Genomic DNA, 15,304 nt, shown 5'->3' with positions numbered 1-15,304 from the left:
CTTCGCATCTTTTTAGAGGTTGTAAAATTGTGAAAATCTTTGGTTCATGTCGAAATGGAATATCCGAATTGACTCCTTCCATCTCCACATAGGTCATGATATAGTGAAGTGGATTATAGAAGCCTCGTTCTTATCCCATCTTGATGCCCAACATGTAAATGATTTCAAATATTTTGCTGCCTGTTTGTATTACATGATATGGTTTTTCAAGAATCAAGCTTTTCATCAAAAAAGTTTGCTCCCATTTGATATCATGGCGAAGTATGTCTTAGGCGAATTCTCCTTTCTCACAAAAGGGAACTCCAACAGGAGTTTGGCCAAAAATAAAACCATTGTTAATGACCTCTCTAGAAGTGATGTGGCTGGTAGTTTCAAGGTGCTGGTGGATGTTGCCTTCTCGAACAATACTGCAGAAGCTGGTGTCATTGTTAGGGACTCCACTAATCAACTGCAGGCTTTTCATGCCTGTAAAGTAGCAGCTTCTTCAGTGATCCAAGGGGAACTGTTGGCTGTTATGAAGGGCATAGAGGTGCTGAAGTTTCTAGGGTTGGACAGAGGAAGAATTCTCTCGGATCACCAAGTGCTAACAAAAGCTGTGGAAAGTAGTAAAGCTCCGAATTGGTCGACTGCCTCATCTTTTGCAAAGCTGCTGCAGGCAATTGAAGGAACCAAATTTTTCTTACAATGGACCCCGAGAACAGCGAATGTAGTAGCACACGCTCTAGCCAAGTGGGGATTATGTAATGATTGTTCGGGTTTTGTTAACTTTTGGGAGGTGAATCTTCATGTGTTCAATGTTATCTTTGCAATCCAATGTGGTTTAGGGAGATGCTTCCCTTTGTAAGTATCAGCTTGTTTTTGTTTTAATGAAGTTTGGTTTTTTAAGCGAAAAAAAAAAATTGTAGTGACTTAGTTATACATGTTGTTCCTTGGCTGTTTTGTGAGAACTGAAGTGTACTTCGGACCCCAAACTCAAACCTTAGTCGTGGTGCCGCCTAGGGAGCAAGATGCTCACCTAGGCACTAGGTGTCACCTGGGTGCCACCAGGTGTTCTACCCACTCGTTGAGTGTTTCGTTGCTCGAGATTGGAGTGTGGCTTACCTTTTGTATACTATGTTGCGTCTATGTAGTCATGCCTTGTTGAAGACTGAACTCAAATCGAAGGAATTAGGGTTCCAGAATCCACCTAAGCGCCCAACTAATATATGTGGTTCTTGTCTTGCGTTCTAATGTTGTGACGAGTCATCCACTTAAACTATTTGAAAAAAACACAGAAATGAACATATAAAAACATATAAAAGTAAAAACATTAAAGTATTTAATCCCTCTTATTCTATAATAAATAAATGAATTTTAAATTAAACCAAAAATAATATGTGCAACTAAGTTTAAACAGTATTAAGTAATAATATGTGTATACATAAATTACACACAAATTTATTATTTTTTTTTTTAAAAAAAAAAGCCCACTATAAATAAATATGATTATTTGATATCACTTAGTACTTGCCACATAAGCATGTCAAGTTTGTGTGTGCACATCATTATTCAATTCTAGAAAAAAAATTATTTTATTTGTCAAAAAATAAGTTAAAATTAGCTTCTTCTTTTTCTTTGAAAAATTAGCTTATTTTAAGCTTTGCCAAACGAAACCTTTGCTTAAAAAATCTATAGTTAGACCTTTTGTATTATCAAATAGTAAATATATGTATATAAATATATATATCTTTATATATTAAAAGTGTCTATCTAACGGCATTTCTTGGTTTAACATTCTTGGTTTAACAGAATATACTTAAAAATAAAAGAATATTCTGTTAAATTTAACGATTAGGTTTGATCTCCCGTTAAAAAATAAACCCAATAATTAAACCAAAAAATTAAACAATCTTTTAAATAAACAATCTTTTAAATATTAATAATCTCTTTTTAAATTAAAAAAATCATCTTAGCCACATATCTCTCTAACAAACCTATCTTGGGAGAATATTAATAATATTTTTATTTATTTTTTAAAAAAGAAAAATATAGATAAAATATCTAAAAAAGATAATATAAAAGAAGATTGATTGTGTTGGCTTAGAGATTTTTGGGCTTGGGCTTAAAAAAATAATTAAAAAAAAAAGATGAAATGAAATTTAATAATTAGTATTTACCTTATATGTTTGTGCTTATTTTTAGTTTTATTTTTAAGTTTACCACCAAGAGGAGAAGGTTGAAAAATATTAGAATATGAAAATATTATTGGTGCTTATTAGTAATTTGCAAAGAATGTGAAAGTCTATAAATATATAGTTGTGTAGCTATTATTAGATATGAAATGAGATAATATAACTTTTTTCAATTAGAAGATTAATGTACATTTTACTATTAATAACATACATTATTATAACACAACTATGTTTTACTTACTAAATATACTAACACATATTTTATTTTCATAAAACAAATTGTTCAAATAATTATACTATTTTAATTATTAATTAAAATAAAAAACTAAAATATTAAATAAAACTAACACTACGTGGCTTGGCACGTAACAATCACCTAGTATATATATATATATATATCCCAATAATCTTTCAAGATTTTATTTATGAGTTCATCAACTTTGAAAATACATGAATGTCCAACAGATACGGATCTTTATAGGATTATGTTAAAAATATGTTGGTCAAATTCAGATTCTGTCGAAAAATGTACAATTTTTCAAAATAGAAGATCTATCGTAATATTTAACTAAGTACATGGACCCAAACTGGTGTACAAAATATAATTATTTAATATGTTCATTAATCATGTAGTGTTCAAAATCAAATTCTCAAAACACTCACAAATTGCCAGTCAACGACTCATCTAACCCTAACAAAATAACAACTTTACAGAACATGGCTCAATCCATGGAGGGCCTAAAATCAAACTTTGTTAAAAACCAACCCCTATGATTGTTCACCCTTTACCAGAAATTGATGTGCAACTTCATAAAAAGGTATATGAATATAGATCTACATTTATGGCCACGCAATTCAATGGTACAATTCTTATATACGTGGCTGATAATGCACATTAATTAAGGTGTTCCCTACCTATAATTTCATCTGGTTATTCTCTGTGTGACATTTCAATCATGCAACAGTTAGATTTATCAGAGAAGAATGAAATTAAATGAGCACTCTCACCAAACCTCTCTTGAATATTTTTCCATATTAACCACACACTCACTTCTCACACATTTATTTAGACCCTCTATACTATATGCCCCCTAAATTAATCTTTATCCTAATGGAGTTTGCTAAAACAAAATGAGGTGGTCACACCTTTTGTAGCATTATAATTACTAGTTTTTCCTTTAAACAAAGATTATTTAAGTTTAGAAGACCAACCATTTATATTATCACCCCAGAACGTAGGTAGTCATCTATCTTGACTACGTAAGACAACACAAATCTAAGACCACATGACAATAAAAGAGTTTGGAGTATCTTACCATCTGCACCTGAATTATTTAGTCAATAGTTTAAAAAGGACATAACAAAACATGCCTCCAGCAAGAGACCAATCATGATGAAGAAGACTATGACTCATCCACCAAGCTCGGGGAATGATTTCGATGAGAATGATCAAGTTCGCGAGCAGAGAATAGTCCTGCCCTCCAAGTTCATCACCAATATCAGTGATGGTTTGGAAAGAAAGGAACCCTCCTGGTACACAGCCTAAGATTGTGTTTCATTTCTTATAGTGCAGAATTTACCTGTAATTCTTGTGTTCTTTACTGCACCTCATCACTATTGTGTTCCCTTTCAGGTTTATCACTTCTCAGATTCCAACAGACTTCTCCATTCAAGTTGAAGAAACCACCTTTAATGCTCATAAGGTAACTAGAACAAGGCAATACATGCTTTCTTTGTAGCACTGCATGTTACACAAAATTATAGCAGCAGCAAAGCCATAATGATTGTAAACAGTGAAAAACAAGAAATAAACAAGAACGATCGCAAAAGATTTAGTCAACATTTATATTTTCATATAGTCTAAGAGGCTGTCTAATTGAGTCCACATTTTGCACTTAGAATTAATAAAATAAAAAATATAAAATAAATAACTAAGACTCTGCATTACAAACCTGTTATGCTGCAGATACCACAGAGCCCTGATCACAAAAGTTTTCAAATTGATGCTTTCCACAAGTTGCATACTAATGACTAATGACTTAGTGATGACATAGGGTGGATCTAGCGGCATGTCTTTATATGATTAATTTTCATAAATAGTATGGTTTCCATTTATTTCAAAACAACTTATTAAAACAGCCATATCGTACATGGGCTGACTAAAATGCACATAGGTCTTCCACATATTGTCTTAAGTTTTATGAAAAACAGATACCTAATACGAGTCTTCACGTGTAACAGTATCCATTGGTAGCAAAATGTGGCTACTTCAGTCGGGTTGATATTCAGCAGCAACCAAACTCAAGTTTTAACTGCGACATCAAACTCGAAAATTTTCCAGGTGGATCGGAGACCTTTGAAACAATTCTGAAGTTCTGTTATGGTTTCCCGATTGATTTTAGCTCGAAGAACATAGCTCCACTAAGATGTGCTGCAGAGTACCTAGACATGACTGAGGAACTTGATGATGGAAATCTAGTTACCAAGACTGAAGCATTCCTAACATTTGTAGTCCTTTCTTCATGGAAAGATACCATTACTGTAATCAAATCTTGTGAAGATCTATCTCCATGGGTTGAGAATCTACAAATTGTTAGAAGATGCTGTGATTCAATTGCTTGGAAGGCATCAAGAGAAAACACACCAGCAAATTCAAGTAACACAGAAGGCTGGTGGTTTGATGAGATTGCTATCCTGAGAATTGATCATTTTATGAGGATTATGACGACAATCAAAGCAAAAGGTTCAAGCCCTGAGATCATAGGCAAGTGTATCATGCACTATGCACGTCGATGGTTGACAGGAATGGATGAGGAGTTAGAAGGAATAAGAGGATATGGGCATGGAAAGAGTGATCTGCAGTTCAGTATTTTGAGCCGGAGAGAAGAGGAAGGGGAAGAGGGTATTGCACATGGCAAGAGGCAAAAAATGATAATCGAAAACCTAGTTAGCTTACTTCCTCCTCAACATGAAGCTGTTTCCTGTAAGTTCTTGCTGCAAATGTTAAAGATAGCCAATGTGTACTCTGTAACACCAGCCTTAATTTCTGAGCTAGAAAAAAGAGTGGGGATGCTGTTGGAAGACGCTAATGCAAACGATCTTCTTATTCCTAGATACAAAAATGCAGATCAGACATCACTAGTGAAGTACGTATTTACCTTCTCTAATTGACTTGTGTTGACTTAATACTCCAAAATTAGAAAAGTTCTGAAGGTTGCATGATAATGATCAACTCACCACTTTGCACCTCTTGTTAATAATTAATGTTAATTAAAACAGTTCCTCTGAAGATCACACCATGTATGACACTGATTTGGTACGACGGATCGTGGAATATTTCTTGATGCAAGAACAGCAACAGTTACACCTACATCTACAGAGAACAGAGAATATCAGTGTAAGTAAGCTGTTGGACAACTACCTAGCAGAGATTGCCCGAGATCCAAATCTCTCAATAACCAAGTTTCAAGTTCTAGCCGAGCTACTTCCAGAAAACGCACGAGCATGTCATGATGGCCTTTATAGAGCCATTGACATCTACCTCAAGGTTACTTCTACCTTCTCATTATCACAGCTTCTGTTTTTTCCTGGGAAGTTTGGGCAAAGATAACTTTCACAAAACACTTATTAAACTTAACAAAGTATAATATTCTTTCCAGACTCATCCTTCACTACCTGAGCATGACAGAAGAAGGCTATGCAAAATAATGAACTGCAACAAACTATCACTCGACGCATGCACCCATGCGGCACAAAATGACCGCCTGCCTCTCAGGACCGTTGTCCAGGTAAGCTTTTCCAACAAGTAAATATAATTTTCACCTTCTCAATTATGTCAACGTCTGTGCCCCTTGAGAGTTCTACCATAGTTTTAACGAAGCTCGGTGCCAACTATTTTGAAGCATATGAAAGTAAAAACACATGACAATAGGACCTAGTCTCTCTTATATTACTCTTTATTTTTCGCCCCCCCAAAAAAAAATTCTCTTATATTTACTTGCATAGAGCTTAAGATTCAGGAACCAGCTACCTGCCTAATAGAATAGAGAGTCCAGCAAGAAGCCATTTTCATATAGATCAATTAAAAGAGCACAGGTAAAACAAGAAATTTTCATGTTATTGATAGCAAATAATCAGTGCCACAATCCAATAACTATAAACTATCAAATGATACCTACTACATATTATTCCTGGAAATTGAAATATTAATGTTCATGACCTACTACAAAATGAAATATAACACTACCTTCTTCTTTAAATACATACTCAGAGCCAGTTGGTTTCCCTCCTTGTGACAAAAATCAGAGCACAATAAACATTGTATAAAACATTCGGGGTGAAATTGATAATGAATTAAAATAACCAATATAACTAAAATAAGTAATAAATGAATCACCAGAAACTATGATGAAATCACAATGACATAAAATAAAATAAAAAGATAATAATAATGAACAGGGAAAAAGCAGTTCCCTCAGAAAATTCTCATAAACTGCATACACAGCATTGTAAGCCAGTCCTTAAAGATATCACAAAAAACATATGGTAAAGAAAACTTGTCAAATAGGCAGACCCATCCTAAATAAAATAAAACTTGCAGAGTTCGCTAAGTACGTTAATTCCCAAAAGATGTAAAAACACCAGAAACAAAGTCGTTTTCCTGGTGATAACCGTCTTTTATCCATTTAATTGCATTTCTAACCGCAGGAAGAAATATGTGCAGGTTCTATTCTCTGAACAAGTAAAAATGAGGACAACAATACAAGAAAAAGATCCATCGCCAAGTGACAATATTTCTGAACAAGAGGGAAACCAGCCCACAACCGAGATGGAAATCAAGACCCTTAAAGTAGAGCTTGAGAACATAAAGAGGAAGATGTCAGAGCTGCAGAGTGACTACTCTGAGCTGCAACAAGAGTATGATAAGGTAGGCCACAAGCAAATACATGCACCTCGCTGGAGCTTAGGTTGGCGAAAGATCAAGACTTCTTTTCATACAAAAATGGAAGGTGATGGGAGTGGAGAAGAACCAGAAGAAGGTAAACAAAGACCTAATTCAGTGCGCTACAAAATCAGCTCTAAACGCAGATCATCCATTGCATAAATTATCTGGACATCATATATCTTGCAGTAAAAAGGCCAGTCTTCAAGATAATCATTTATATATTATGTTTCCTTATTTAGTTAGTTTGATTGCATAAATTTTTCCATTTTCTTATTTGTTGTTTGAGAGCAAGCTGATCTGTAATTCGCCTTGACTGAATATAGTATTTCAATGGAAGCACAATATATGATATCAACATATTACAATTACTCAAAGAAGCACAACTCCTAGGTTCAGTAGAAACAAGACTAAGAATTTACCAGCATAAAGATACTATTAAGTGAGTGGAAATAATTGAGGAGAGATTAATCACTAATAGCTTACAACATTAACTAGAAGGAAAAAAAAAAGCCTCTTTGAGACTTCTTTTAGAAACTATTTTTGAGAGTGTTTGAACTTTGAAGGAATCAATAAAGTGGTTTATTACTTGAACATTTCATATTCGATCAATTTCCTATTTGTCATTGTTCAAATCAAATAAAATAAATTAAATAGAACAAAATGTTTCATATAAAGTCATTTTACCAAACAGTAGCTAAACAACAAGTTCAAGCATTTACTTGTTCTTAAGATGAAAAACAAAAACTATCAATAAACTCTCAAAATCTCTCTACCCGGATTCCAACACATCATTTGCCTATATTTCTTCACTCTTGTCACAAGTCTGGAAAGTATTCACTAGTGGCCCCTCTTCACAACACACACAAAAGTAATGTAGTCCATCACCCACAAACTGAATACAATAACAACTACAAAATCTCAATAAAAAAGGATCCCTTCCCCAGCACCGGAAATTACATTACTTAAAAAAGCACACTATAATACTATATGTCTTTTCTCTACCTTTTTGTAATCTTTTGCAACAAATACAATTATCATCGTGCAACTTCCTTCCACTCCCAACTTATCCAACATTACAAGTTTAAAGTATTATGCATAAAGTTTTATGAGTAAAAACAAATTTGCATAATTTCAATCAAGAAAAACTATTACTCATTATCTGTGTCCTTACAAAACAAAAATTCATCAAAGGAAGGTTATTACATAGCAATAATTCATTATCTCAACTCAGATAACATAAACCGCTTTCAGAACATCTGAAAACTATAAGACCCATTTCCATAAAAATGAAAGAAAAAGAACTACCTAGCTCCAGCACCAGAAGACCTCATGCTGCTCCATGGGAACTTAGCCTCGCTCTCACCGCGACTGACGGAAGAAGTCCTTTCGGGCCTAACCCTCTCGGGCCTAAACCTGCCAGGCCTATATCTCTGAGTCTGTGTGTGAGTTTGATCCTCCTTCTTCCCATCAAGCCAATGTCTCTTGGTCTCTCCTTCCTCGACCACACTGGATTTCGACTGCTTACTCATCTGCCGCTTCTCCTCCTCGATAATCCGAATGGGATAAAGGTCCGGCGAGATAGAGAGAGGGTTCTTGAGAGTAACGTAGGCCTTCTTGTAGTCGGGCTTGGCGATCAAAATGCCACCGCGCTTCTTCTTTTTTCCTTCCATGTTTAGTGTTTGGACTTTCTCGACCTCGAATCCGTAGAGGGATTCGAGAACGCGCTTGATTTCGATCTTGGAAGCGGAAGGAATGGTCTTGAGAGCGATTTCTGTGATGTTGTTGAAAGTAGTGGGCATGAGAAGTTTGATGGGTAGGTTAGCGAAGTGAACTACTCTTCTACCGAGTCTGCTTCCCATTGTTTACTTCTCTTCGCCTTCGTCTTCGTTCTCTGAGCTGAGCTGAGCTTCACTCACTGCGGGAATGTAAAGGAAGACAGAAACAAGCATTTTTTCCCTAATGAAATGGAAATCGAATGGCCCGGACGATCCTAAATAAAGCCCACCTTCGTTAGAATTGGGAAAATTTATGGATAAATTGAAAAGGGATTATTTCACAAAAACATACAAATAACAACAAAAAAAAAAAATTACAAAAATACAGTTTCATGGAATTTTAAATATTTTTACGATTGTTTTGATTTTATTTACAGAAAATAAAGTCTTTTTATGTTGTAATCTTGTTAATTTTTGGTTATCTGTATGTTATTTTTTGTTGTTATTTTGATGTTACTTTTATGTAATTTTCTTGTTGATTTTTTTATGTTGTTTTCGTGTTATTTTTTGGAAAACCGTAAAAATATAAAAAAAAAAAAAATATTCTTTGAACGTAAAAATGTAATGATTTTACAAAAAATAGTGCCTTATGTAATTATTCAAATTGAAAAGGGATAAGTTGAAATATACCACTTTTATTAATCAATTGATCAAATTTACCTCTAATCTTATATTTAAATGAAACATACCTCTTTTTATATGTATTGTACCCAAAATACCCTAACATAAGAGAGTCACATGGAGAGTATCTTGAAGTGACAGGGGCAAAATTGATACAACGTTTAAAAAAAGAGGTAAAAATAATAGACTTTAAAAAAGAGGGTAAAAATAAAAGAGGACAACATAAAAAGAGTATAGACTGTAATTTTCTCAATTTGAAAAATACCTCGTTTTTTATCTATTAATTAAAAATACTTTCATATTATATTTTATTAAAATATACCCATTTTTTTAAATAGATTGTCTAATATACTATCAGTCTCTACTTAAGTCTAGCATATAATTTATATTAACGGGGTCTAATGGAGATATCATATATAAAAGTGGGTATATCTTAAAAAAATTGAAAATAGAGGTAAGAACTAAAGCAAGTAAAATAAAATGGGTATACAATGTAATTTTCTCAAAAAATTTCATGGCAAATTATCGTAAATAGCATCAAATTACAGGACTGTGTTAGTAAATATCTACATTTTTACTGAAGATTTTTACACGACAAACTAAAATTTTCAACTTTTTTACTATAAGGCAAAAAAAATTCAAAAATACTATGAAAGTTTTATACTGTGTTAAGTTTTTAATGTTATTCCACGGTTATTTTTAGTTATTTCACTATTGTTTTAATTATTCAGTTTTGTTATTTTATGTTGTTTAATAAAAAGATAATATTTTTGTAAAAAATCTCATGTGATAGTAAATTTGTAAACCTTTGCCTAATAGTTAACATCTTTTACTTTGATAGGTATAAGAGAATATCCAATGGAAGTGTAAATAAGTGGTGAAAAGCTAAAATATAGCTCATTTAACAAAAAGTCTACTCCAATGGTGTGCCAAAAAGTGATGTAAATTTGGTACATAACAAATTTTGTGCCAAATTTAGCACAACATTTGCTATGATATAAAATTTACACCACAATAGATGCATTACTTTTTCATTTATATTTATGTCATTTTTATTATTTTATTAGTATCTTTAAGAGAAATGTTAAAGGGTACCAGTGGTGTCTAGCACCCTCCTATGTGTTAGTATCGCTATTGGTCCAACTAAGTATCGGGTCCCACATAATTTAATATAATAGTTTTTAAAAAGTATCGCTAGCCAATCGCAACGTGACATGTCGAGAAGGTGCTAGACACCACTGGTGCCTAGGCATGTCAAAAAGATCCATTTAGTTGGAGCGGGTTGGAGCTCCGACCCGAAACATTCGGATACTTATTGGATCTTGGATCAGATCAGATCCGCTCCGCCTCGCCTAATTTTTTTTCTAGATCGAATATGATCCGACCCGATTACAATTTATTTAAAAAAAAAAAACTTAATTCAAGACTCGAATCTCTTGGGACCTAGACTCAGATTCGGACCTAGACTCGGACCCAGACCCAGACCAGGACCCGAGACCCGGACCCGAACTCGAACCCGGACCCGAACCTGCACCCGGACCGAGAAACGAGACCCAGAACCTGGACCCGGGACTCGGACCGAGATCCGAGACTCAGGACCTGAGACCCAGACCCAGACCCGAACTCGGGACTCGAACCCGGACCCGGGACCCGAACTCGGGACTCGGACCCGAGACCTGGGACCCGAACCAAGACCTAGACCCGGACCCAAACGAACCCGGACCCGCACCCGGACCCAGACTCATGACTCAGACCCGAACCCGGACCCGGACCTAGACCCGGGATCCGAACCCGGACCGGGACCTGAACCTGGACCCGGACCATGACCCGAGACCGGGATTCAGACCCGGGACCCGTAGATAAAATTTAATAATAAAATATTAAAAATAATTTAATGAACATAGCATTTATTGTCATGAGATTTTTGCATCATAATTTAACACACTATTGGAGTAAACTTTTAACAAAGTGAGCTATATTTTGCATTCACATCTCTATTGGAGATGGTCTAACTCTTTTGTGTCTTAACAATTTATCATCCATCTAGTTTATGGATTTGATCACAGCAAACATAGAAGCTAGTAAGCTACTAAAAGAAACTCTAACTAACATCTATGTAAAGTGCAGAAAAATACTCCAATTGAAATGGTAACTAATAAAGGCTGATTAATATGAACACTTTGCATAATTAAGCATTAAATTTTAGTGTTCCTTCTTTTTAATTGGGTATGGATATTTCTGGTATATGGAAATGCTGCTGACCACGAGAGGAAGAGACACAAGACAATACATTGAAGGCGGTTTCCCTTCAAAAATGAATTGCAGCAATGCTGTAACAAGAAGTGCAGAAACAATGACAAACCCCTGCAAATATGATAAAGAAAACAGCTTATGATGTGTTAATGACTATTGAGATTAGTACTAAAACAATAGAGTAATCCTCCCAGTCATTTCTATCAGAGTGCTTAATAAAAAGCTAACCTGCCAGCAAATAAGTATATTCATCGATTTACAAACCATTACGTGTTTGTTTGATCAAATACATTTTTAAGGAAATATGAAGGCTAGGGTGATTAGTTACAGAATTACAGGTGCTAACTTCAATGCTACAGATGCAACTTCATACTTTCTTTTGATTTTACTGGTCAATATGATAGTAAATATATTATAAAGAAGCTTAGTTTGAGATCATTCAGATGAATTAGTTATATATATTATAGAAATTAGTCAAACTTGCCTTTCTTACACCACCAGCATGACTAGTTACAAGGCCAACGAGAATTCCCCCGAAAGCGTTGAACAAAACTGGGATCTGGAAAGAGGAAAACAATTTTTTTTTTTCAGAAATAATTAATGAAAGGCCATTGTAACTACATTTGTACAGAGAAAATAATAAAGAAGCAATCCATCTGTATTTCCCTTTTGGTGAAAGATACCATATTCAAAATTATTACCACAGTTAATGGAGTCCAACCGTAAAAGAATCCATGTTGCTTGATAGCTTCACCGTCTGGGGACTTGAAAGTACTAGCCAACATGCACAAACTTCCAACAATGGACATTTCTACAGTCATCAAGTATGAGGAACGTTTGTTTACCTATAATACAAACACACAGCAAAAGATCAGAGGAAATGTTAAAAATAATTCTTTATTAAAGAGAGTAAATTTCTAGGCAACCTGAGAAGCCCATTGGCACAAGGCGGATGCAAGACCTGAGAGCACAGAGGCAACCAAGACAGGAATGATGCCATAAAATAAAACTTGATCAGCATTGACACCAGTAGAACCTTTGTTGGAGCCTTCACCAATGCTCAGAAGAACAGCTGCAATGATCAGCAAGAATAAAGCCCCTATCTGTTGAATTGATTGTTTCTGCCTACATTTGATCAGCAAGAATATGGCACATTAACATTTGAACGCGTCAAATATAATGAAAAAATTAAGAGCAAAATGTACATATTCGTAGGCATATTTTCGAATATAATATAACACAAGCTCATAGAGGCTATCAGCCACAAAAAAAAAATAATAATAATAATAAATTGCTCGCAATTAGCAAAATAAGCTTTCGATCAGATATGACAGCAATTTCATAAGTTAAACATGACAGCAAAATCAGAATGAATAAGTAAATTTTATAGCTTCTATAGGTAACAGTTAATGTAAGGTTCAATATGCCAAAGACATTATGATAGTTAACGGTGATAGAATTCGCAACATACCTCAATAAGAAAAATGTGAAGAGGGCAGTAAAGAATATTTTCGTCTGGTTCAACATTGAGAACGTAAGAGAATCGAGATTTCGGTAAGAAATCTGCAGTAAACTGTTTTGCAATGCATATATAGCAGCAGGAAGTCCTGATGCAGTCAGTGCACCAACCAAAGTCCATTCCTTGTATACTTTCTTCAAAGTGTCGTCTTTTGCCATGACAAACAAGGCACTAATAACCTAATAAAGAATTCGAACATGAAACTTATAACATAATCAATTATGTCTAGAACACAAATCCATTCAAAATTACTGCTCACTAGAAGAATTACCTTTGCAATCTCACATGTTAGAACAGATGAAGTCACAATAACATCTCGTCTGCAATGAAGTATATAGCTATTTAATGATTTGCATATACAGTATCATATAAACCATGAGTGTATTCTACTTAAAAATAAACGGACAAAGACTGCAAATATCTTGGCATGATCATAAATGTTATGAATATGAAGAACAATAAAACTTACTACAACATTCTTCTGTTCACTTATTCAAATGGGTTTCTAACAACATTCACATTCTTATATAGACGAATATATACAAACACACAAACAAAATCTCCAATTAGCTGGACTCTTAAAACAATCTACCCAGCTAAGAATACTAACAAGATTCTAAAATCTAATTCTAATTTTTGCACCGCGTAAGGTTTGCAATCTCTCATTTCAATCCGAAATCAGAAGCAATTTTTTTGGAAAGACATACATAAAACTGAAAACCCAGCTCAACTTGGATCCCAATTGAGTGGCCGAATATCAGAATCTAGGTATAATTAATTCAAACAATCCGAAATAACAAAAACACGAAAATTGAAAACAGGAACAACGTAATGTTAAATAACGAAGTGATTAAAATTGTCAAAAAAATTGAGAAAGGCGTCGAAGTACCTTATACAACTCTTGGAGATAATCGGTTGAGCGCCGTACTGCAAAGTGAGCAAGATTGAGTAGAGCCAAACCCTTGTGCCCATACTTTCCGAGCCCGGTGACCGCGCTTTGGGCTTCGTCGCCGGCATTTTTGATCGGCGGGAGGAGAGGTTTTCTTTTGTTTAGCTTCTTAGTTTTCAGAAAACGACATCATATTGGGTTGTTTCTTATTGTTTATTTTATCAAAAAAAAAGTAGAGAAAAAAAAATATTGAATTGAAAGGGAATAATGGGTAAAACACTTATAAATTATTCGTTCTTTGATATCATTACAACATAAAGATGTCAAGGATTTTTTGGAGACCATCATAGCCAACAAAGAACTTTTTTTTTTAATAAATTATGAAAATTTATTAAATTAGCTAAAAATAATATATTCCAATCTAATCATCACACATTCTCCGTCAAAAACATAATTGGATTTAAAATTTAAAAAACCAATTAAATAATCAGCTGCCTAATTTACAGATCGTTTGACAAAAATATTTAAATGAAATTAAATGAAAAAGATTCAGCATCACAATTAACATTAAGAATACTTATATTTTATTGCATCTACTACTCAAAAGGCACAACACTAAAAATTGTTGCAGCAGACTCATTCAACCTCGTAGTTTGAGCATTCAATTATTGTGTAAGGTACATAACTACATTACTAACAACCCCTTTAATCGCAAAGAATTTGTTATTCCCAACTACTAACAATGATTTGATGCGAGTCATCGAAGAACAAACAACGAAACAAAACAAAATTATATGTTAGACTTAAGTAGAGAGTGAGGGTATATTTGGCAACCCACCCAAAAAATTAGGTATATTTTAATAAAAAAATAATATGAGGGTATTTTTTATTAATAGATACAAAAAATAGAGGTATTTTTCAACTTATCCCTTGTTTAGCTAGTTTCAATTTCTCAGTTTAAGTTTGTTATTTAATTCAAAGAAAAAACAATGGAAAAGAAATAAAGGTTAAAAAAATAAAATAAAATTATATTAATTTTTTTATAATTTTTAAACATTTAAATAACTATTTATATAATAAATAAAATTAATGACATGCACCAATAAATAAGGGACACGTAGATACTGACCT

The 15,304-nt window shown here is 33.9% G+C and overlaps 3 protein-coding genes and 1 long non-coding RNA gene across 4 annotated transcripts; 1 reads left to right on the top strand and 3 right to left on the bottom strand.

The window, feature by feature from the left end:
• Positions 1–3,143: 3,143 nt before the first annotated feature.
• On the top strand, positions 3,144–7,471 carry LOC115715161 (BTB/POZ domain-containing protein DOT3). Its single transcript, XM_030643982.2, has 6 exons — positions 3,144–3,704; positions 3,805–3,874; positions 4,413–5,317; positions 5,451–5,718; positions 5,831–5,959; positions 6,895–7,471. Exons 1-6 carry the CDS (start codon positions 3,562–3,564, stop codon positions 7,273–7,275), a joined length of 1,896 nt encoding a protein of 631 aa, XP_030499842.2. The 5' UTR covers positions 3,144–3,561; the 3' UTR covers positions 7,276–7,471.
• LOC133037292 (uncharacterized) lies at positions 3,461–4,417 on the bottom strand. Its single transcript, XR_009687416.1, has 2 exons — positions 3,752–4,417; positions 3,461–3,713 (listed from the first exon to the last, which is right to left on the bottom strand). It is a non-coding gene; the product is annotated as an uncharacterized LOC133037292 (long non-coding RNA).
• A 774-nt stretch (positions 7,472–8,245) lies between the features above and the next one.
• LOC115714597 (uncharacterized) lies at positions 8,246–9,155 on the bottom strand. Its single transcript, XM_030643340.2, has one exon. The coding sequence runs from the start codon at positions 8,973–8,975 to the stop codon at positions 8,418–8,420; it is 558 nt and encodes a 185-aa protein (XP_030499200.2). The 5' UTR covers positions 8,976–9,155; the 3' UTR covers positions 8,246–8,417.
• A 2,315-nt stretch (positions 9,156–11,470) lies between these two features.
• Positions 11,471–14,514, bottom strand: LOC115715083 (UDP-N-acetylglucosamine transporter ROCK1). The gene is made up of 7 exons (XM_030643881.2): positions 14,174–14,514; positions 13,556–13,604; positions 13,237–13,463; positions 12,692–12,890; positions 12,467–12,610; positions 12,250–12,324; positions 11,471–11,876 (listed from the first exon to the last, which is right to left on the bottom strand). Exons 1-7 carry the CDS (start codon positions 14,299–14,301, stop codon positions 11,715–11,717), a joined length of 984 nt encoding a protein of 327 aa, XP_030499741.2. The 5' UTR covers positions 14,302–14,514; the 3' UTR covers positions 11,471–11,714.
• Between the last annotated feature and the right edge of the window lie 790 nt (positions 14,515–15,304).

The sequence above is a fragment of the Cannabis sativa genome, chromosome 4, assembly GCF_029168945.1.
Source record: "Cannabis sativa cultivar Pink pepper isolate KNU-18-1 chromosome 4, ASM2916894v1, whole genome shotgun sequence".
NCBI lineage: Eukaryota > Viridiplantae > Streptophyta > Magnoliopsida > Rosales > Cannabaceae > Cannabis > Cannabis sativa.
The sequence above is the reverse complement of the archived record's forward strand: the minus strand, read 5'-3'. Positions and strand labels throughout refer to the sequence as shown.